The 24,855-nt window shown below is 39.8% G+C and overlaps 2 protein-coding genes across 2 annotated transcripts in view; one reads left to right on the plus strand and one right to left on the minus strand.

Moving 5' to 3' along the window:
- cep89 (centrosomal protein 89) overlaps nt 1–24,855 on the plus strand; it is a 45,443-nt gene that overhangs the window by 11,525 nt on the left and 9,063 nt on the right. The window contains exons 15-17 of the mRNA XM_072381014.1: nt 723–864; nt 2,549–2,638; nt 23,769–23,917. Coding sequence (XP_072237115.1) covers nt 723–864; nt 2,549–2,638; nt 23,769–23,917 — 381 coding nt within the window. The remainder of the gene's footprint in view (nt 1–722; nt 865–2,548; nt 2,639–23,768; nt 23,918–24,855) is intronic.
- LOC140302205 (E3 ubiquitin-protein ligase RNF182) lies at nt 9,611–23,775 on the minus strand. The gene is made up of 2 exons (XM_072381015.1): nt 23,632–23,775; nt 9,611–11,258 (listed from the first exon to the last, which is right to left on the minus strand). The coding sequence occupies exons 1-2, from the start codon at nt 23,693–23,695 to the stop codon at nt 10,513–10,515; spliced, it is 810 nt and encodes a 269-aa protein (XP_072237116.1). The 5' UTR covers nt 23,696–23,775; the 3' UTR covers nt 9,611–10,512.

Consider the following 24,855-nt stretch of genomic DNA (forward strand, 5'->3'; position numbering starts at 1 on the left):
TTATAACAGCCAGGATCGAATAGCATCTGTTTTAGCTGTACTGGCTCTTTAACGGTCATATCCTGGCTCACTATTAATAATGTGTAATGTAAAAAGTCTAATTTAATTAAAATGGAAAGAACTTTTTTAAGGCACTTCAACAAATAGTTATGAATCAATTTAGTTTATCTAGAGGTGAGACTGAAGTTAATGGTTTCTTCCAAGGTGACCAGAAAGGTTGGTAGCATGACAGCTAGGGACATGCACCCTAATTAATAAGAAGATAATCACCCTTCTTTTACAATAAAAGGGACCTAGTGTTTGTGAATGGGGCTTGTAATGGTGGATTTATTTCAATCAGGGACCTTAGCTGTTCTAAAATCTACTTCTAAATGTAGAAATTTGCTCTGCTCCCTGTGGACTTGTCCTGAGATTAATGTTGAGTTTCTCATTCTGTAAGTGTGAAGACTGTCAGAAGGTGTTGGATTAGCCAGTGATGTTTTCACCCCTTTGTAAAGATGGCACTGTCTCAAGATAACATCCAGTTAACTCTTTCCTTGTTTCAACCCCTCCATCTACACTTTTCCTTTTCTTAAAACCGTGTTCCACATTCCCAGATCTCTTCGTTTTTTACCTTTGTCTTTTCCCTTTCAATCTCAATCATTTCATTTTGTCTGCATGTTTTTCTCCCCATTTTTGATTTTTTGTTTTTAACCTTCCTCTGCTGTCTCTCCATCGATCAGGAAGGCTGAGAGGAAGATGAGTATGCTGAAAAAACAAAGGGAAGAGTGCGTGTTGAAGGAGGAAAAGACTCGGCATTACCTGGGGGCTGTCATTTCTGTAGCAGAGAACATTTCCAAGGAGAGAGACCAACTAATACACATGGTACAACTGATGCGACTGATGTTTTTACAGAGATGTTGTACTGTAATGATCACGTGCACACATCAACGCACATATTATTTTCTGCTGCTTAGATTGAATTAGTCCCACAAATTTTCTCTGAATTCTCAATTGAAGAAAGAACTACACCATTTAACCATTGGAACTATTTTTGGAATTTTGGAATTTTTTTTCTTTATTTTGCTCTTTTACTAATGAGAGCAGTACCAACTTAGCAAGGAAACAACAGGTGGTTAGGCTGAAATGCACACCAAAAAGCAGCTTGTGAGGGTCACACATAGCTTTAAGCAGTCATTTCTAAAGATTGTAACAGATGTGCTGGCAGAAAGGATTATAAAAACAACCAGCAGGCTCTCGGAACAAAAAATTACAGGCAGGCGTGAGTCATGTGCTGCAGCAATAAAGAAGCACACAATTTGGTAAATGTCAGATAAAGCTGCACCGTGCACATATACTGAGGAGCTAATGAATAGTAAGGAGCAGCTGTGTAACATCTGGCTGAAGACAGTGATCTATTTAAGAAGAAAAAAAACCCTGAGGAGCAGTGGGTTTTTTTGTGCTTTGGGTGGCATGTGTTATTCATCAAAGAGGCGTGTGCCGTCATCCTGGATACATGTTCCTCACATCAGCAGGAAGATACATGGACAAATGTGCAGTTGAGGTCAGATGATGTATGATGTGCCAGCAAGAGGCCGTTAGAGCAACAGATATTTTTACAGGTTGTTCCCAGAAAAGCTCAGGATCAACTGATTAAACACATCAGTTTAGAGGAGACAGGGCCCCGGTAGTATGTTGTACATGTTGGCTCACCGTTCTGGTTTACAGAAATAGTTGCTGGAACTGAGCTACAGTTAAAAAAGTTTTTCTCCACATCTGGAAAGAAGATTCAAATAATACAGGAATAGTAATACAAAGAAAAGGTGATGCAGGAGAAAGAACAATACAAAGTGAGCCTTCAACTGTCTCAATTATAACAGTCACTTAAAGGATTGGTGTGTTGCAACTACTGATATGGAGTGGTCAAGTTGGAGATGGCAGCCTTTTTAATTGCTGTCAACCCGCCATCAAGGCTGGCAGCTCTTCTGACAGGAATGAACAATCAGAGCTATGAAAACAAGGAGACCACTAGACTACAGTTATATGTGCGTTTGCTCTTTTTACCTTTTCTATACTCATAAGGTCCAAAAACTATTAGTCTACTATTTCTGTGGTGTACAACATGTTTTGTGGGGACCAATTGGCGGGATTTTATGGTTAGGGTTAGAATTAGGTTATGATTAGGTTTTGGGGCTAGGAAATGTGCCAATGGTGGAAAACTCCAATAATAGAAAATCAACTCTGTGTGAGTGTGCTTTTGTGCCTCTGCTGGTGAAAGTTTTATTATTGGTTATTTGCAGCATTGTGGTTGGAGTATATTAGGCCCTATTAGATCCATTATTATCCAAAATAGGTATAAAAGTTGACTTTTCATTAGTTGTAATCAACTGAATTGGTGTTGGTGGTAGTCATCTTTGTGCTATGACTACTGTAAATCGGCAGTTTCCCTCATTTTCTTTTTCCAACTCTCCCACTATCCTTTGTGTCCCTCATCCAAATGTGTGTTCGGCCCTTCTTGTGTTCCTCTCTTAGCTCAGTAACCCTCCGTCTTCCCTGTCTACCTCCCTAGGCTTCAGTTCTTCATCAGGAAAAGCAAGGATTTGTGAGCAGGATTCTGAATGGCACAGTTCGATTCAGCAAGCTACAGGAAGAAGTCAAAGTAAGTTTCCTTTATTCCAAATTTGTTTCCACACTTCAATCAGCTTCCCTGACAGGTACATGTATTACACTAGAATTGCACTGTTTTCAGGAGGTCTGGCCTCACACACAGTAGGTTTGTCTTTTAGAAGCTTCTATTTCTGATTAAAGACACAGCTCAATCTAAAACCTTCTGCATATTCTGCACCAAACCGAGGCTTACAGCATAGTGCGTCCTAAAGCTGTGCTGTTCCATGGCAGGCAGGTTAATTCCCCTGATGCCTGGCAGTTTATGAAGCTACATGTTTGGCTTAGTTGGTGCCTCAACTGATTTGATTAAAGCACATTGTCAGTTCATTTTGCTGAAGATAAACCTTCAAGTGTAGTCCCCGTTGATCTGCGCACTTTATTTCAATCGATATGTCATCTACCATCAGCCTCCACCATCTCTTAAGCTAAGTTCGGTGAGTAGCTGATTTGTCTTTGTTAACAGTTGTATAATGGACAAAAAACACTGCCAGCATTTTAAATGTGATGAAAACAGCAACCTATACACACACACAAGCACACACACACACGTATATATGCCTGTATGTTAATAATGTAGTTGATAGCATTGACAAGAGGGGTATTGTTTATATTGCTCTGGTCCTCTGATGTCCTGTATCAGAGTCGTGTATGCAAATACTGTGCGTAACATGATTTAAAACATAGTGAATAAAGAGGATAAAGGATGTTTTTGTTCTAAACTGAACATGGCTCACATTTGGTCAGAACTAATTGTAGACTGGATGGTGGAGTCTTGTTTTTCTCCTCATCCATTCTTTGACAGACTAAAGGATTGATAACACTCATCTCAGAAATAAAGGCTTATTCAAGTGGATCACCATGGCAACCTTAGCAACATTTACCTACAGTGCTATCTTGGTTTAAATCTTACTGCTAACAGTCTGTTTTTCCACAGCTTTCCCTTTTGATTTATTTGTTGACGATATAAGCTGTGCAATGTCAGTGCCGTGCTTTGTGGCCACTGCTCTGTGTTGTAGCTTTGAGCAGCTCTTGTCACTCAGTAGGAAAAAAAGAGAAAGGAATTCAGTGGACCTGACAGTTTTATTAGTATCACTATAGTGACAGCGCTGAGAAAAAAGAGGTGTGTCTGAATACGAAGACAATTAGGGCTATCAAAGCACTGAACAAAAAGAACTGTAATTGCTAATTGTGCAGGGAGTATTTTTTCCTCCTCCTTTCATACTCAATTAGTCTTCACTCTCATTCTCTACCAGCCAAAAAGAAACAAGCTATCTCCTAAAGATTGTATTTAAGCTGTCCGTGATCTTACACGGCTTATAGACAGTTTAAAGACAGATCATTGATCGATATGTTGAAAGAAAAAAGGTCTGTTTTAAAAATCCAAGGTTTTCACATTTGTAATTTATCAAATTTTGAACCAACAGCATTCGAGTAAAACAACAACAGCGGTCGAGTTATCAGTTAATAGTAATTTGAAAAATTCTGGCCTATAAACTTTTAGTGATATATACTGAAACCAAATGGTAGAGATGGCTCAGGCAGGCACGTTTCCGCAAACCTTTCATTAGATCCAGTGCAGTCACTCAAAACTGTGCTCTACCAAGCAGTGGATCGGGATTGTACTAATGAAGGTTTTAAGAAATTAAACACGGTTGTGTGATGTTGACCTTTTATAGAAAGTGAATCATTTATATTTGGAAATCATTAGCTACACCATTTACAGCTTCACAACATATCATAACAAACTCCTCACGAGACAGGAGACCGGTAGGCATAAATGTGCAGTGCCCTCCAAAAGTATGTTGATGAATTCTGGTATCTTAACTCAAGAAGTTTGGATTTTAGATCAAGATGTAAGTGGGAGTAGGAGCAGTATGTTACATTTTCCTTGAGATAGCTGTGTTGCATTGGCCCAGCTTTCAGGGGGAGAAAAATAACCTAAAAACAGCATGACTGTAACAAATCTAACTTATTGGACCAGGTCTCCCCAAAAAAGGAAGTCTTTTTTTTTTCTTACATATAAAAGTGCAACCTTCATTTCACTCTTTTAATCAGTTGAGATCACGGCTGAAGCCAGAAGTCATACACCAACGTAAAGAACAAGACCATGACAGAAATACAGAAAACTTTGAAGGTGGACAATTGAAGAAGACACTGAGAAGCACAGAAAAGTAAATGGAAATATCCAGTACAGCAGTTTGGAAAGTCGGAATAATAAATGCAGGACAGGTCACACCACGTAAGCAAACAAGCTGATGACAGAAAAATCCCCCGATCATTAGCGCAATCATGGTCACCGTCAGGCAGAAGAGAGCACAGTTGTGAAAGTATCACAATCCACAGTTCAGTGAAGACTCCCATAGAATTACAAAGGCTATACTTTTTATTTAAGATTCACCAACAGGAAGAATCCGAATGCTTGATTGGAACTGACCAAAAAAAACAAAAACCAAAGACAAATCCGAGAGTTCTGGAGAAACAGCTGGGACAGTGACAGAATGCCAGATGTGTTGAGTCACTTGTGCTGGACTTGATTTAAATAATTCAGCCTTCCAAGTGAAACAGGAATGAGGTAAAGTTATAGTCTGGGAATATGTGGCCGCTTCTGGAGCAGGACAAATGGTGCCAGCAGCAGCATTAATTTAGAAATGCTCAGGCAAAGTTAGAACAGAAAATCAAAGCTCGTATTAGTACTACTTGTTGGTGTCGTTATAGAATTAATGTGCTGTCAGTGCGGAGCTTTAAATGCACTCATTCAAGAATTCTTTTATATAATGCCAATCTATAAACCACACAACCAACATACTTTGTTGTGTAACAGCAGCCCTTCGTCCTCATACAGACTTTTTATAATCCAATAAATATATCACTGTATATCATTTTGTACAGGTGCAAATCCACATTTTTAGAAACCTATTTGGAGGGAAGGCCTCATCTCCTGTGATCTTTGATGGTTGCTTGCATGGTAGTTAGAGTTGGTAGATTTGACACCAGGAGCTGGCAACTGCATTCAAACTTTTATGAGTAGCACGCACCGCAGGGAAATGTTGAAAGCATTTCGGAGATGGGGAAAAGGAAGAACACTAACAAAGGCAAATCAAACCAAAAGTAGCGTAACACCAATACAGAACTGAAAAAGCAATTATGGAAGCAAGAAAAGCAAAAGAGACATTACAGAAGCAACAGTAAAAGCAACAAAGAAGAAAAAAACTTTCGAAAGCAGGAAGAATTATGAGGAATAAATGATTAAACATCTGTTTTTATTTATTCCTCTTTATAGTTTCACTTTTATTCATTCACAATTCCTCTTGATATAAAATTTTCCAGATTTACTCTTTTTTTCTGTCACTTCTATCTTTGCACGCGGTGGGGCTGCTGAACCTGATGAGATGGCCATCCTCAGCATAGTTACATGCAGCGTGTGATTGTTGGCTTTCACTTTTCATCCAAACTTGACATACTGGCAAATGCCAATGGCGGCTTTCTTTTGAATAACCAAATCTGTTCTCAGCTCTAGCTTTCAGTGATTGTCATTCACCTGTTGTACCGGCGATGCATGTTGCAGCCTCATGAATTACATGGCCAGGGATTTTGTGTTACCTTTGAGCTATAAAGAGACAGCAGATTGGGACTCCATTATTCATATGTAATTAAAATTCATGCCTCTCCATCTCCAGGAAACACCTGTTAAATATTTAAGTCAGTGCATGTATAAATATAGCCAGGTCACAGGTTTGACCCGTGCTGCTTGACATCAGTGTGGGTTGACTTTTTTGCCTGCATATAAAATCTGAGCATTTCTCAGCTAGCTTTTTTAATCGGGCACATTAGAAAGTCGGAGCATTCAGCTTGACTAATTATCTTTGATTCTTAAGAGTTCTTTATTACTACATCTTGTCCTTGGATAATTACACCAACCACTGTGCTACTTAATTTAAAAAAAATAAAGAAACGGTTGCTGTGAGAGAATGGATGCCGTAGAGGTACGTAAATCCCACCGAGTAACCTGGACAGGGTTCTTCCATACTTAAGAGCCATCTTATACAGCGAGCAAATTGGTCATTTTCTTTTCAGATGTATAGGGGAGGAGATGTTTTTAATGAAGTCTACTCTACCACTCAGCTCAGAGAGATGAAATGCAGGGTCCTGTTGATGTCAGGTGGAATCGGCAGAACCAACACCCCACTGACAAGACCTTGTTTAACAGAGTCTTGTTAACAGGAACTCGGGCAGAAAATTAAATCTTTATCCTTTGACCTGCTGTCGGTGTCTGTCAGCACTCTCTATCTATTTATTTATTTTTTCTCTTCTTATTCGGCCTGTAGTCATCTGGTTGTGCTGTTTAAACTGCTGTAAATAGTTAATGGATTCATTACTGTTTGTCCTAGTTCTTGAAACAGGTTAGATATAAATGTTTGCAAATCTGTGGCTGTTCAGTGTCACTAATAGTGACAAAATGGGTTGTCTTTTTTTGTATGCCATCGTATCAAGTGTGGGAAAAATTCAGAGAAAATCTGGTCAATATTGGACCGAGAAGTGGGCAGAAATCATGTTGATTGGGGATGAAAAAGAATCCCACTTCTCTCTGTGAAATCACAAATGACCTCGATCTTCTGTGAGTTTCATTGATTTTGAAGTATGACAGCCGCACGTTGTCTCTTTGAGCTTGATTTAACACACTACACAAGATTAACCTGTGATGACAGTGATTTTGGTTGCAACACATGCTGGCATTCAATCAGGCTCAAGCGACAGGGAGCAGGCGAAGAAATAAAGACACAAGCATTGTATAGAAAATAACTCCCCATTTATTTCATTGTTGGGCATGTGCAATCAGTTGTGTGGTACTAAGCTGAGAGCTGCAGTCAGGTCAGTGTATAGAAACGCAGGAAATAGAAAGAGGGTGCGGGTACACAGACAGGTAAAGAGACAGTGATCAAAAGAAGCTGACAAAGGAACAGTAAAAAAGTACACAGAAGCCACAATACGAAAACTACCGATCACCTTATTTTCAGTTTTCTGGTTGGAGTCCTTAAATCCAGGAATTCACGTTGATGTAACTTTGGTGAGTTGTACCCACATAAATATTTTTTGCAAACCAAACACATCCCAACATACTGCAGCAACTGCACTCCCCGATGGCAGAAGCCTCCCTCAGTAGGACATTGTACCCACCACAACACGAATACTGCTCAGGAACAGATCAAAGAATATTAACAAAGAATTAAAGGTGTTGATTCTAATTCAATTAAGCATCTGTCGGATGAGCCAAGACTAGCCTGATCCGCAGAGGTCCCCCTCCACAGCCCACAGTACCTAAATGATCCGCTGCATTCTGGTGCCAGATACCAGAGGACAGCCATGGGTCTGGCCCAATGTCCATTCCTGCCCTGAAACATCAGAGCTTTGGTGGCACGAGAACTGAGACAATACAAAAAAGGTGGTTTTAATGTCGAGGCAGATTGGTGAATATAGAGTCCAGATATCAGAGAATTAACTGGACTTTTCATTATATAGAACGGCTTTATCTCAAATAGTTTCAAAATGCTACATTTGCATTTTTATGAAAAATGAAAAATACCATTACCTGAATTTTATCATTCAGTACATGGGGAAAAAAAAGAATTCAAGGTCCCTCATTTATCAACATTATACACAAAAGGTTCTAAAGTGGATAATGTATGTCAATACAAGAAAGGTGGCATTTGTCCTGTTATTTGGTGCATACCTCCTGCAAACAGACACAATTTATGTGCATTGATAAAACTCACAAGCTCCAAAACCCTGACTGAACAATTCATATTGCAAACCTTTCTTTAAAAGCTGCTGGAAATGTAATTTCTGGATACAACTGTAGCAATTTACAATGTCTCAAAATACAAATTGGACACAACATACTGTAAACTCTAAAGAAAAACAACTTTTTGAAACCTATAGGATATTGAAAAGCTTAAAAGCTACACGAGACCATATTTGACCAAAGTGTTTTGTTGACACAAAAAAAGGACCTGAGGTCCTGGCCTGCTTTTTTTCCTCACACGCACAGCATCGATTCAGCTGAAAAGCCTGAAAGGCATGTGTCTGGAAAAAAGTACAAGTGGCAACCCCATCACATCTGCTCCCAAAAATAATACAGCAATAGCTACAGCATTATGGCCAAATCGCAGTTTTCAAGTTGTGTTGTTGACAGTATTCAATTTTAGATTTGTGTTGGATTCTTGAAGTTGAAAAATTAATCCAAAATGATTGTTGTTTCCTTTCAAATCTTTTCCATTCATCAGTAAAGCTGAGAAGATGGTAAGTCACAGTGTTCCAATACTCGCTTTTATGATACATATACCATCTACTCAGATATGATATTTCAGTCTAATGCACATCTGAGATCAGTGCTTCAACTTAGACGTGAACATTTTGGCTCAAAAACAGATAGTCTAACACCTTGCAAGACATAGAGGTCAGTCAATGAAGTGCATTTCCTTTGAACTTCTGGCTTAAATTGCAGGCAGCAGTGATTCTCCTCCCATTTTCTTATTGACAACTGGTGATTATCTAAATATGCACAAAATATTCTGACAAAAACAAGTACAGAAACATACTTTTATTCTTGACTAATGGAGTTTTTTGAATATGTGCATACTGTCTGCTCATAGGGTTAGTTATCCGATTATCCTGATATTATATTATCCTGATATGATATTATATGATTATTTTTATTGTATTTTATAGAGCCCTTTTCTTTTTAACCACGAATGCTCCGCACACACCTTCAAGTTTCATGTTAGCAAATCAAATCTATAACTTAATATGTTTGCACTCAGGATTTTTTCTGGTACACAAAGTTGATGAATGAGGGCCTACTGATGGTTATGTCCCTAATCGCTCAATCAAAACATCTTCTTTGTTCTTTATTAAATATTATTTATTTATTGTTCTTTATTCAAATATTTATCAGTCTGCTCTCAAATGCTATGTTAGACCAAGTCATAGCACAACACAGAACAATGAAAGATCACAGACATACATCATAGAAATGTCGGTATATTGTAAGCTCCTACCGCTGACGGGGCTCTTTGTTGTCTCCGATCCCTTTGGCCAGGCTGGTGTCTGAGTTGCAACGGCAGGCATAACAAAAGCACAGCACATCCAGCTCACTCTCACTCCCAAGTTGGTTCAAACTTCAGCTTGGTCAGGAACCCGTTGCGTCAGTTTTGAATGCAAAGGGTTAGCCCCAAAACTCTTGGGCTTCTGGACGTGCAGGATTTTCAGAGCTGGTAACATAACAGTTGTGGGACACATCACCAAGCCAATGCGGAAAATGTTGAAGATTTTCATGTCAAAATGTACTTGTGCATATTTAACACCTGATCTTGTGGTTTGCCTAACTTCAACCAAGTGTGTTTATTACCTAACAAAGTAGTAGTAATAGAGCTAAGTTGTTCTGTGTTAACTGTTGATAACCCAGCACTGTTTTCTGCTGCCCTTTACTTTTGGTGCCAGCAGTACATCACTTAGTGCCACACAATGATAACTGACTACATGCTGCTGAAGAGCAGTTGCCCATGCATCATAAATGTATGCAAAAAGGATACACCGTAAGTTCCAAACCAACGTTAAGGGCTCCTGACAGACTGGCAGTATGTGACAAGTTGGGAATGAGAATGTGTTGGCACGACATTGAAGATATTTAATCTCACTGGTCCTTTATTTACATGAAGAACGCTGATTGCAAGGCTTGTTATTAAGCCGTTGAAGAGGAGGATGTCCTATTTATCTTAGAGCTTTTTATCTAACAACAAAATACACACCAGCTCCACATTTCTGCAGCTGACTTTATCCCTACCCCTACGACCACTAGTTGGTATCCTCTCAGCCCCTGGAGGAGCAGTCACACATGCCCTGACACAGACACTGGCAGAATCCATAGACCAAGCAAACTGTCAGGCTCGATGGCACAAGGCTAACGCATACAATTCCGAGAGTCACTTTCTGGATCACCAACAAGTAGATTCCTAGAGGCAGTGAACCAAAGTATAAGAAACCCAGCAGCCAGACCAGAATGCGTGGGACATGGTTGCAGAATTTGGACAGGGCGTCATGATCAACAGGTCCGTTTGAGCCTATTGATACGGAGTCCAGGCTCTGCTCCGCATAGACGTCAGAGCTCCCATTTCGGCTTGGGGAGCGCTGTGAGTCCCCCTGCACCTCCATTATGGTGATGACCAGACAGTTGGAGGAGTCACGAGATGGGCTGGAGGAAGAGAAACTCTTTGGGGTCAGGACCACCTCCCTCTTCTGGTCAAAGCTACAGGACTTTTCCCGCATTTCCAAGTGCAACATGATGTTAACGTCATCAGGCAGGGCTGACACCTGGTACTCTGTGATTTCAGTTTGGTGTCGGCAAAAGGGGCAGGGGATGCAGCCTGCTCCATCAGCAATGTCCAGGATTTTAATGAGGCAGCGGGCACAGACCCGATGCAGGCAGTCCAGGATCTTAGGCTTCCGGGTGTGTGCATTGTAACGCTGGTAACAGATTTTACATTCTAATTCCTCTGGAGGAGGACACTCTTTCTCCTCTAACTCGTTCTGAGGGCAGCTCATCTTCAAGTCATGTTCTGGGGACACATGGAAGCAGATTGAAAAAGAGAATTAGAGGGGCAATTAATAGCATCTAGTTAAGTATCACATGTGATTTCAATATCAAGATAAGTCGGATGTACAAGATGAGACTGAAACAAAAGGATGTTTCTCTGCACAGCAGGAAAAGGTCAGGACTTTGCCTTCTTCTCTGACTGCGCTGACTCGCGTGTACCCGCTGGTGATGAATGATTTATGGTTTGGGAGTTAGAACTGGGTGTCATCCCAGTGCCCTTTGTGGCAAAGCAGAAACCTGTCGTGTTATTGATCTTTGGGGAGAGGGGGTAGAGAGAGCTGCTTCTTTGACATTTTTGTTGATTCTGTGTTTTTGTATAGAGTACAGCATAGTTGCAGCTGTTAGATTAAATGACCAGCCTGTGAACTGGGAGCTTCACTTTGTAACTGTAGTTTTCTTTTTCTTTAGTTATTCAATTTGTTATGTTTCATTTGGTCTTTTAGGAATCAATGTGATTTGTTGAGAAGCATTCATTCCAATTGTGGAGTCTGATTAGATGAACGTTTTAGCTGGTATTGATCTGTTCTTGCAACCAAAAAATAAATAAATAAATATATATATATCATTAGATTGAACAGAGAAAATTGAAGCTTTTAAAAAACTAATAAAAAGAAATGAATGACAAAAATCCAACTTGAAAGTCATTATGACTTCATCAACTTCTCTGACCTCACTTGTATCAACTGTGGCCAGCGTAACTTTGTGTCTAAGCAATCAATACTCTTATTTTCTTATTCGAATTACAAATGGTTTCCTAAAGATATACTGGGATTTATGTTCTGCTACTGAAGTCCTAACAGGTTGGGATGGGAAAACTTCACCTACCTTCACCAAGAAGCAGCATGAAACTGTCGGTTATCATTACTACAGCCAAAAAGTTGGAAGTGAGTGCGAAGACATCAAACGTTATTAGGAATGAGTTTCCACACTCAGGTCAGTCACTTTATAATTGCAGTTCCCTTCTGCAGGTTCTCTGTTAAAGATAATTTTAAGATTTCCAAATCCTCACAAAATAAAACTACAATTAAAATCGATGCAGCACTTAATTTTTGCCAGGTGTTTTCTCCATTTTACGTTCATTCCTCAATCAGCAAACTGTGACATAAATAGCCTTTTATTCGTTTTAAAACTTAATAAAGCTGAATTATTTAGGAAAGCTGTGTTCCTTGGTGTTCCTAATGCAGGATCCAAGATATTTCAAAGCATTTTTATTTTGAGTAGTGGGATTGTGTGTTCTACTAAATGTGTCACTTTTTAAGGTTGACTAATTCTGTCTAATTAAGAACCTTTTTTAAACATATTTTTTCTTCGATAAGCAACAATTCATTGCATTAAATGTTCTGAATGCCCTGGTGCCATTACATGGTAATTATGTGTTACTATGATACTCATAGAGGTGATAAAATGGCTTAAGATGAGATTAAACTTTTCTGAAGGTGGTAATATGGTGATGGAATGGCCTTTTTTGGTTGTTTCCTGTTGGTCTGGTAATAATGATGATGGTGAAGTGTAACCTGTTTGTAAAATGGTTCAGGAACTACTTCTAGATTATGAATTACGATGGATCACACTCAAACCTCTCTGCCTACCTGCAACCTCATGCAGAGAAAATCAGTATTGAGGCATTTGCAGTTGAAGCCCATGAAGAAATATCACCCAGTCACACACTTCAACAGTCATTTAGATGATGAAAATAAAACTCACAAACTACAAGAGTTTGTGTGATTTTTATCTTTTAGCTCCTGGTGTTGTTATGCACCCTGATGATAAGTCAAACTGGTAATTGTATGTAAGAAAGATGCTTGAAAGCACCTCAGTGGGCGTTGCACCTGATGGTAACGTCCAGTGCAATTGGAAAGTAGCTTGAAGGATGAAGGTAAACATACATCTGTTGAATGTTGTATGCAAGCATATTTTTACTGCATTCTCTGAAAAATCTCCTACAGCGTGAAGTCAAACTACAGTGCTGAGGATATATTTGAATGTTCTTGACTGTTGTCACTCTTATGGTCTCGCACGCAAGAGGCCAAATGCTTTCAGCAGGTCTGTCATTTTCATGACACCTTTTCAGATTCACTTTTGTACATATCAAACAGGGGCCTATCTATCTATCTATCTATCTATCTATCTATCTATCTATCTATCTATCTATCTATCTATCTATCTATCTATCTATCTATCTATCTATCTATCTATCTATCTATCTATCTATCTATCTGTCTATCTGTCTGTCTGTCTGTCTGTCTGTCTGTCTGTCTGTCTGTCTGTCTGTCTGTCTGTCTGTCTGTCTGTCTGTCTGTCTGTCTGTCTGTCTGTCTGTCTGTCTGTCTGTCTGTCTGTCTGTCTGTCTGTCTGTCTTGATCTGATCTAATCTGATCTGATCTGATCATGTAGCTTGTGTTTATGGCCTATTAATATTGAATAAATGAAGAAACTTATTTGTTTCACAGTACAACCTTTGAAGCAGATTCAGGGCAGTGTTTCTATTTTTCTGTTCGCGTTTCATAAAATACTGCCCTCTACAAAAGAAATGCAACCTGCATCTTAATTTTCCACGGTTAAGAAAAGTAGGTTCTTCAAACTCATTTTCAGTTTTTCCTGTCTTCGTTTGTGAGAATAAAATAAAAAATGAATAGGCAGATGCTTTTCCACGTGACACTCTATAAACACGAAGATGCTGCTTTTGGTGTGCTTCAAGCTATAAAAGCTCACGCTCACCCACATGTAGAGCACCCTCCCTTTGCTTGGAGTGTGGGAGACAGCCTAAGCGGTGGCTGTTTGGTGTGAGAGAAACCTGCATACCCTTTCAAAAGTAAAACTCTCTGGGCTTTTTCAGTTGTGCCACAGCCATGTAACTTCCATGTCACTATGGTACCGTGCTCTTAGTATTCAAACTGTAATAACACATTTTCAGCCTTCTTTCCACTGACTTAGTCATCACCATTGGTCTTTGAGGGCAGCCCATTAGAGGTACTTCAAATCATGTGATGGCTGTTCTTGGCAACTAAACTAAAGATCAAGTCCTTATATCACTACTTCTAGACGCTTTTCGGCACTTTTGGGTTTCTCCGGTCCACATTTTTGCCTCATCAACACATCAACACATGAAAGAGATGTGTTGATAGAGACACTATTTATTAAGAAAAGAAAAGCAAAGAGTTGGAAATGCCACAATTTCACGTTATTTCAAGTCTGAGTGTTTAAGCATCGTGAGGCTATTGGACATGTGAAGGTGATCCCTACAGACAGTTCTAAACCAGTCTATTTCGAGTGCTAGCTCATTAGGTTTGACTAAAAGTATTCCCAGATCGTCAGCCTGCTTTGGTCCGTGCGCAAGATCATTTGCAGCTGTTTGTGGTGTGAAGATGCTGTTATCAGACACTAGAAGGAGTTAACACGTGTTACACAACATCTTGTGCATCCAGTATAATCAGTGCCTCTTCCATTATTCATTTCTTTCAAGATTGTGAAGGACTCTTACATTTTGTAATTTATTCTCCAAATGTGACAGTCAGCAAGGTAAGCATCAGGTTCTTGAGATAGCAAAGATAGCCAATTAATAATGAATTAGTAAAAGTTGAAACATCAGAAGAGTGTTTTTATTAGTCAGCGTTGCAGTGACTTGATTCCTCTTGTTGCCTCTACTTTATATCTATATTTGGACATTAACAAGTCCCCCTCCCACCAAGGAGATGCTATATAAAGAAAAGCCAGTCATCCATTCATTCAGGACCATGAAATATAGATTGAATAGGTGAATGTTGCTTTGGCAAATGCCCAGCAGGCCTCTCTGTGACTAGCTGACTGTTAAATATTTCAGCAACAGGTCTGTTGCATTAAAAAGCCCCCTGAAACGTGTCAGGAAGAAGAAGGTGCTTGATCAATGCCGGGAGCAGACTTGCCCAGGGCTCCCCTTTAAGTCTGAGGCAAAAAATAAATGTGCTAAAGAAAGAGCATACACTGAGCTTGTCCAGAGGATAATTATTTTAAAGCTATCCTGTGAAATGGAAACATTCACCTTTGGGGAAAAGGTTCTCATGTGTCACTAAGGTCTAACAGAGTATTTCATATCTCATTTGTAAAGCATCAGCTTATTTTTGTCTTTGGGTTAGGGTTAGCTCAGTGCTGCCATTATTACTGCTTTGTAGGAATGGGTTTCCACTACATCTACACATGCAACAAACCTCTATTTATCCAACTCAAACTTCGTGGTCGCACTTTCAATCACACAGAGCAGCAAACGCCGCTCATTCATAAGAGAGCCTTAAACCTATGCAATATATTTTGATCACTTAGAAAATTTGACTTTTTGTTTTGGTTGAACTGACCACTTTGAAATTTTCACTGTTGAATGTGTTTTTTCTGTCTGATACTATTTTACGAAGCCATTAATCACCACAGTGTGCACAAGAGAACCCAAATGCAGATTCAGACTCACGGGCAGACAGATGAAGACAATAAGCAAACTTCTAATGACAAAACTAAAAGCATTGCAGCGGCAGAGAGAGAATGGAATAGCTCAAAAGATAAAACAGGTAATAAATCTAAAACGAAACCATGAAAAATGGAAGTGTACTGACAAAAGACTAGAACAAATAGATAAAATACCACAAAAAAACCTTAGCTACTATATTATATTTTAATGTAACACACGTGTGCAACTGTATTGAGTGCATCAGGCACAGAGAATCTGCCTCCCACAACATTTCTACTCACAGAATTGCAGTACAATGTAAGATATATACACATAAGATGCAGTAAGATGCAGTAAACAGCCCCCTTTAGACCCCACTGCTGAGATACTTACTGTGTAGTATACAGTATATATATGTATAGGATGTGTGGCACTCAATGTGAGCACTCGAGCTTTCATTCTAATTTACAATGGTTAAGAGATAAAACAGGTCTCTGGTGAATATTTGAAAAATATTTAAATATATGACATAAATACACAAACCATACTGTCTTTATTTATTATGACGATGTTTATCAATACTTTCAAAACTGCATTTACAAAAACAAGTGCACCGATCCAATTAAAGTTTGCTAATTTTAAAAGTAGAAATTGCTTCCAATTATTTCCAGTTTTGTTACATTTTATTATTATTGACGTCCTAGACAGTGTCTCAACTTTTTGGGAGACTAAGCTGATGTTTAACATCTGATGTGACATTTAGTCACAATGGAAACAATAAAAGCACATGGAATGTTTGTCATTTAAAAAAAGAAAAAAGGCTTAAATGCCTTGATCAGTTTAGTAGTTGTCAAAAAGCTGACAAGACTTGATTTATTTCCCAAAAAACACCATACGGTATTGGTTTTCTGTTTGATAGCAGTACTCCCCTACATGAACCATACAAACATCTCTGGATGTTTGACTTACAGCAGAACAACACTGCTGCAAAAATCTTTTTGCTATGATTAAAAAAGATGCTGTAATCGGGGACTGGGTTGGCTTTTTTTGATACAGTGGGTACCTGCTTTATTTATCTCAACACAAGATCACTCGTGTGCCTCTATACTGCACAGTCTGCAAATTGACTTTTGAGATGTTGTCATATAAAGAGATAGTCAGGAACTCTCTCCATTCTTCAGCTGGGAAAAAGACAAACAGGTGGATCTGAAATGACGAATCTGTTATAAACAATTCAAGATCACATTTGTCAAAGTGTATTCTATCATAGGGAGCAATTAGTTTGACTTATGTCAGGGTATGTGGCTCAGTTCTCAAAGCTCCCAGTCCTCTTATGCTGTCCCGAAGGAGAGTGTAAAGCATAGGACGATCTGCTGTACTGACAGAGCGCCTGTAATCCACACATAAGGGTACTAAAAGGTTCAGAGTCAGATGAAGGAATGAGCTTATAGTCCAGCACTGATTATAACCTGGTGATTATCATAGCACCAATGCAATTTAAAAACGCTGTCTCTTAAATAAAGTACCTCTCTCTGTGACTGGCTCTGCTCAATAATGAAGTATGAATGGGGGGCCTCAGTTAGCTTCATATTCTTGTAGAATATTCACACTGATGAAGCACAATTGGGGCGCGATTGCAAAATCTTATAACTGAGGATGAACAAATCTTCCCATCATAGCTTCAGAATCTATTGGTGGCACTGTAGCCTGTTTGACAGTGTCAATGAAGCAGAAATCTGTCCAAAGAGTTCGTTATTCTCGACTGGCGTACGCTGACTGATCCAGTCACGGTTATGTAAGTCCAGTACAAGTTATAAAAATCTTTGAATGGCACTGCATGGTTGACCGAGCGCTACTGATTCGTAACAAGAGACCCTGGGTTTGAACCAATCTGAGCTTTTGTTGCATGGTATCTGCACGTTCAGCTTGTGTTCTTTCGGGATGTACTTTGTGAGCAGCACATTTTTTTTTATTCCCTAAGAACCAAAAGACTACAGTGAAAGTGCTTTCAGAGTGGTGCCTCCATGTTTCCCAGTAAAAACACTGCTCCTCTGCTGCCCCAGCACACTGTGTAATTCATACACAACAGCCATAATCAGAGTAGTCACATCACAGTTTTGTGCTCCGCTGTGTCCTCATCGATATGTAGAACACATAACCTAGACAACTTATCAGTGCAGCAGAACTTGCTGTAACAAACTGCTGACTGTAAGCACTACCAGGCTGCCAACACCTCAATGCTGCAGAAATGCAGGGGATAAAATTCACATGTGAAAAATGCTTGACACTGTTATTCTGTCCACACATCTGCATCTTTATATGCTTGAAGAGAGATGATCAAAAGCACGAGAAGAGACACGGGCGACTAAACCATGTTTACAGCTGCTTTAATACAATACTACATAATGTTCTCTGTCCAGCCAAACACATATCCATCTATTAGCTGTATTTGTGTGTCCTGTAGAGAGTCAGAGTGAAAAACGACACTGCACACGTCTCAGGTTTTTTGTTTTTTTTTGTATATGTTCTAATCATCAGAAAACTGAAAGCAGCTGATGCATCAGCTGTCGCCTCAGATACCAGTCAATCAAATCCTTTCAAAGACCAAAGAACGCAGCGAGGCGCTCCAGTGCCAGTGCCGTATTCAAACCATAATCAAAGGAACGCCCTGTCGCACTCCAGAACTGATGAGGCTCCATTTGTTAACGGCACATAATCATCCAAGTGTCACAGAATAAGCCTAATTATTCTGGGATGGCATTTTATGTTGTCTACGGTTTGTTTGGAGCAGTGTTGACGTGATGTGTCGTGAACCCCTGACATGTATTTGCCTAACACTTCACTTTCTTTTTGAAATGTTTTTAATGATTTCTAACCCTAAACCTGTATCTTTCAAATACTAACCTTAACCCTGTGTTTTTGATAAATATATTGAACCATTTGCGAATGACAGTACAAAAACAAGAACAAAAACAAAAGAACTTTAGAAAAAGATGTTGCCTGGGAGTCTTTGGTTTATTGCCACCGGCCATCCCATACCACGTCCTTTGTGACGGGTTGTTTTGCATTCATTTTGTGGTCAAATGAGGCAAAAATGTAGTTGTTTTTTGTTTTGGCATTCATCCCCCCGGAGCACATCCCTACAGTTCTGTGTAGTTAGGATTTGTTTTTTTACTGATGATGTTTCTCAGACAAATGGTAAGGCAGCCTTATGGCATATTGAAAAAAAAGATATTCTGCAGGTAAACATCAGGCAGTCTGCAGACAAATTCCTACAACGCAGTCATGTACATCTAAACAAATCGGTCAGAAATAATTATCACAAAACAACATGTATATTTTGTAGTGGCCCAGCCAAAATCCCAGAGAGCTTGTTAGCAAATGTTTGACTGTAAATTTTTTTGGCAACATGGTATTTTTCAAGAAAAATGAGAAAACAGCAACAAAAATGGTTAATTAGTTTTTATTTATATCTCCAGCACAGTGTTATCTTAAATCATCTCCAAAAGGAGGGTTTTTTTTTCAACCACGCTGTCTCACAGTTTTAAATGTTCACACGTTGGAATCAGCCAGATACACACAGAAACCAACCATTGCCCCTGAGAGAGGGCCAGTGCAAATGCAATTTTCTAGTGTTGAATGGTTAAACCATTCACATCCAACCGGTATTAACACATAAATCCTCTATAGATCTCCAGCAGCTAAAAGAAACCCTCCAACAGTCATTAACAATCTGTTACTGGAAGTGTCTCTACTGTAAATACATGCCTCAGTTACAACATTTTGCTCCACTGCTTGCCTGCAGCAGGTGAGCCGGTTCCAACCATTCACTTGCTGTATTTTCTTTTGTTTCTCTCTGCCTTCCTTATGTGCACCAGCTTGTCTTCTGTTTCATGCAGTGAGATGGATGGGGAGTCAGCCCAGTAGAGCAGAAAATGCTCATTTGATTATTCATGCACTTACTTGTTGCATTTAGTTGTTGCTGCAGGGAATTAAAGCAACATTTTTTTTTTCAGATTAAGTTATTGGATTAAGGGACATGATGTTATTGAGATTTTAGTGTTTAAAGGCACATGAGAGGAGGGTGTTTGTACCACGGCTTTGCTCTGCAGTCCTGTAGAAGTTGCATGTCAGCATAATGGAGCACGTGTCTGTTTGAGCAGGTTGTAACACTCAGTGGATCAACTCCAGCTGGCTTTGCGTATGGACAAAGAAAGGCACCAGGTAATTGGTCAATGCACAGAATTAATTGGAAAATGCTGACTCACTCTCAAATACAGTACAATGCACCATAATTTGCTCATAGCTATTGTGAAAAATAGAGCATAATCATGAATGTTCAGTTTTAAAATCCCTGCCATTTAACAGGAGCTCCCTCTCTTATCTCAGAGGGGAGTTTTGTTCACTGCTACCTTGGAATTTACAGAAACAAGGCTCAGACTGATAGGTAATCGGATCTCATTCTTTGCATTCTGCACATTGTGCTCCATGATCAGTATGCTGTTCCTTCAACCCCTGTGCGACCATCTCCTGCCAGACATGACTGCCTGACGGTCATGCTTATCAGCAGGTTCCAGCTATGCCGCAGTTTTGACTGCTTCACAAAATGTGTACGGTCAAAATAAAAATGCCATCAACACACATTGTCTTCTAACCTGGAATTCTGCTTTTTGTTTGACACGGTGGACTGTCATGCCTCTGATGTCATCAGGCTGCAGTGTGAGAAGTTACTTCACATGTGGTGGTCTGTCGTGACTCAGTGTGTTAGCACTTTTGTTGATGCTGTGTGGAGAAGGTCAGCTGCCCCCTGGGCTGCAGCTAGGAGGGGGGTTGATGTATCGGTTTTGCGTCTCTCAGCCCAGCTTGTTGTGAGGGCTAAATGTCACTGCTTCAGCTGGGATGATGCCGGTGCCCTCTCGCCTTTTGACTCTCTGATTATGGTTCCACTACAAACAGCACCAGTTCCATCCATTACTGGACACAACTGGGGATTTGCATGTAGGCTTGGCAGAGAGATAAGCCCTATTCAGGACTTAAGCTCCTAACTGGCCAGATTCCTGGTGTGTGAGTCTTTAGAAATAACTGAATCTCTGTGAACACAATTTAAGAGTGAAGAGTTATTAATGTTTCAGTGTTGGTTGTTGTTTGAGTAAATTTTGTATGAGTTTCACATAAGAATTAGAATTTTTTTATAATATAAAGACAGTTCAGTTTTTTTTAGTAATGGTTGTTTCCTGTTGCTGAAGAGCAGGGCAGAGTGGCCCATCCCTGGTGCAGATCTCTACCGTAAATACGTCAGACTGCCACTGGGGGTGGCTGATGACATACAGAATGCTGCTAATAACCACATTGATGATGTTCTGCAGCAAGCGATAACCTCTTCAGGTTTAGGAGGGCATGTTTGCAGCCTTGTTTTTTCTATCTCTTCAAACTGAATAGTTGTACAACTTTATTGTTGTTCAATACTGCGCACCCTGCTGCAGTAACAGTTGTTCTTATGCTCTCACTTCTTTTCACTCGCTCGTGCACCATCATTTCTCACAGAGGCCTGCACACACCTGCTGTTCTCTCTCTTTGTTTTTAAGATGTCAATTAATAAAAACCTTTTCAGATACTTTATCAGTCAGATTCGTTGCTTTCTGCTCTATTAACCGTTCCATTCACAGCTTGCATGTTTGTCTCGCTGAAACAATGCTCACCATTTTTGGCCTCATGTGAAGACATCTAACAGCTACGCTGGTGTTGGTTGAGTGAAAACACGCCCTGTGAAGTGTTAGAAAATTTTAGACTTGTGATGCTCGGGATCTATTCATGCTTGAAACAACAAATGCTTGCTAAGAGAAAGATAGAAAGGTGACAAACATGAATAAAAGGATAAGAATGTTGGGAAAAGACCCAACAGATTCAAATCAGTCTGATGCAAGGTAAATAGAATGACCAAGTTTGTCTGTTTGTTATAAGAATTTTTGGGCTTTATAAGACAAAATATCAAAACCTCTGCTGGAAGCATCATGTTAAAAGATGAGTTGGGTATGAAATTATGTTTTTGTAAATCGTTAACTCTCTGTGAGAGTCAAAGCCTGTACCGATGTTTTATGGCAAGGGATTACAATGGAAAACCTTGGTCAGGCACTACAGTACAGAGTTACATTCACAAATTTCACTTAAAACTCTCCCGTTCAGAGAAAAATCCTTTTGTTCGCCTTGTCCAGAGTGTTTGTCCACTTGTCTTGTGCATCTGAGATGGACCATCACACAGGAGATAAAATGTAGCGTGTGGTCAGAGAAATCTGTACCCAAGATCTTATTTAGTAAGAAACGGATGCCATGCCCTCCAGACCAAACGAGAAAAGAACCATCCAGACTGTTATCAGCAACCTGTCCAAAATCAGAGGCAGTGATGGCACGGGGTTGTATCAGTGCCCTTGGCTAAGCTCATTTACACTTCTGTGATGGCGGCATTAATGTAGAAAAGCACATTTAGATTTAGAGCAAGATATGCTGCCTTCCAGATGGCATCCTCTTCAGGGACATTTTTCAGCACAATGCAAATTCATATATGAAAAAAAAGAAAAGAGAAGGAAGGTACTGGACCAGCCTACATACAGTTCTGACTTGTTCCCAGCAGAGTGTGTGAAGAAATTCTAAACGAAAGAAATGTGACCCGTGAAAACAACAGGTCTTTTAAGTGTTGTGACAATAAATGGCAACATTAAAATGTGGCAAAGACTTCACTGTCACAACTTTTTCTGGAATGTCTCACAGGCCAGATATCCAGGAACGGATGTATATTAACAAATGAAATGGAGTGAACAAGACAAAACCTGAGGTGCCTCGGGTTTATACTGTCTCCAATGACATAAAAGTCGAAGTTTCTTTTCTCTGTTCTGCATGCGTTTTCTGTCCTTTCCCATTTTTTTTTCCTGATTTGGGGTTGCAGAATGCAAGAGTTAAACTCAACTATGACTATGAAAATGTCAAATAATGGTGTCCAATTTCAGCAATCAGAAAATTGAAATCAGTCCATTTTATTCAACCCCACTCATTTATGTAATTGAATGCTCTAAATGGAATCCGTCCATGCTTTGTGCTAAAATAAATATAGATCAGACAGTCATTTAGAATCTCTTCATCAGTTGTTGCTTTGGTTGCTTTTTTCTTGAGTGAGAATATGTTTTTTTTTTTGTTTGTTTTGTTCAGTCTTTTTAAGCGTTTTGCTTTCTGCTGGTGCTTTCTGGGTCTTTCTGTGTACGATAGGCAGGAGCTTTTTAATCTGCTCCTATAAGAAATGTGTCAAATCCAGGCAAGCCACTGATTTAGTGACCCATTGTCATGTAAAGTGAAAGAGTCAGAGCAACCTGTTTGTTTTACGCTTTGCCAGGCAGACAGCGTGATAAACTCCTGTACACACTCACACGCAAGCCGATTGAAGTTTAGCACACACACCATCTGTCATTAGTCAGACCTTGTTTTTCTCATCTCCAAAAAATTGTCTCAAACTGCAGAACCCAGAGCAGGAGACACACACACACCCACAGACATACACTCAGATATACCATCTCTATGTCTTTTGGGGAATATCTACTTTAAATTCCCTCTTACATAGTTTTTCTTCACATTACCTTTCTTATTATTTCTCCTCCCTCATGACACTTAATCAACTGGTGCATATTATAACATTTTTTCCACTTGTATGAGTGTGTGTGCTACACTGCCAGCAAGAGTTCTGAACAGTCAGCAGCTGTTGAGCTGCAGATTTGTAGACACAGCACCCCAAATGTAAGTCAACAGTAAAACTAATGCAGAGCTCGCCCTCCACACAAACCCCACAAACAGCAAAAGTACTGATGCAGGAGTCTTTTGAACAGAAGATCTGCAGATTAGTGTTTGTGTGTGTGTTGTTGTTGTTGTTGTTCCTCACCTTGTCCCTGTGTGTGTGACTCCCCCTCCTCCACTCCACTTGTCTCTGCTGCGCTGTCCTTCATGTAAATCCACCTCTTTCATAGCAACTCTCCACATGTCATTCCTCCGTGCGTGTGTTTCAACGTGTATGTGCAGGTGTACCGGACGCAGGCGTCAACCAAGCTGGCAGCGCTGGAGGAGGCAGCGGAGGGGAGGACGGCTTCTTACCAGAGGGAGATCCTTCACCTGCAGAGGCTGCTGCGAGAAAGACAGGAGGCTGAGGAAAAACTGCTGCAGTCCAAACGGTAGGAGGGGTGCGAGGAGGAGAGAGAGAGGGAGAGGGAGGAGGAGGCAGGCAGGAGAATCAGAAAAGGAGGTGGATAGCGAGACAATGTATGAATGAGAGGTGGTGGAGAAAGAGAGGCGATCAGGCTTGTTTAGTTATAAAGGAGGGAAGAGGAGGAGGGAGGCAGCAGAGTGCGTACATGTTTGTAGGGCTGCAGAGCACCAACAAAGCATTTATATACTAAACCTCGCAGAATATCTATAGTCTAAGATATATTTTTAAACCTATATATTTGACTTCATTAAAGGGAGATCATAAACAATTCATTCAGAAAACTAAATAGGATTTTATTTCCAGGGTTATTTATCTTTTTTTTGTTCTAAGAACCCTTGCATGCTGTACTTAACTTGCTTGCTAATGATTCGATTTAAAGAACAATTAAGCAATATTTATGTCTATATATGTTTGAAAGTTAGTGTATGAGAGTTTTCAATATCTCTGCATAGATATGACCTAAAACATCAGATTGTCCAACAAGTCGTAAAAGAGAATGTCGATGAAAATATTATGCTTGTTTTACGGCTACTGAAGAAGTTTGTCCAGTAATATTTATGTGTGAATAGCAAAAGCACGTGGCCCGTCGCTCCTGGCATCTGTTGTGGCCGCCTCATGCAGCAGCAACAGCTTCTAAACATTTTGGGTCACTGTTGATTCGTCTGAACAGAAAGGCCTCAGTTGTGCCGTGCTGGCAGCTTTCCTCACATGAACTGCTCACTTCAGGAGGAAGACTTTGACTCTACCGTTCCAAAATACTGCACTTGCAGCTGTACTTATGCTACATTTAGAACTTCCCTCTTGAAATTTGGCTCACAGACAGCTTTGTTGACATTTACCTTTGGAATTCACAAGTTTAATTAAGAATTCGTTGCTCCATCACTGAAGGAAACACATGGCTCA

The sequence above is a fragment of the Leuresthes tenuis genome, unplaced genomic scaffold (assembly GCF_036924035.1).
Source record: "Leuresthes tenuis unplaced genomic scaffold, fLeuTen1.0.hap1 SCAF_2, whole genome shotgun sequence".
In the NCBI taxonomy this organism is placed as follows: Eukaryota; Metazoa; Chordata; class Actinopteri; order Atheriniformes; family Atherinopsidae; genus Leuresthes; species Leuresthes tenuis.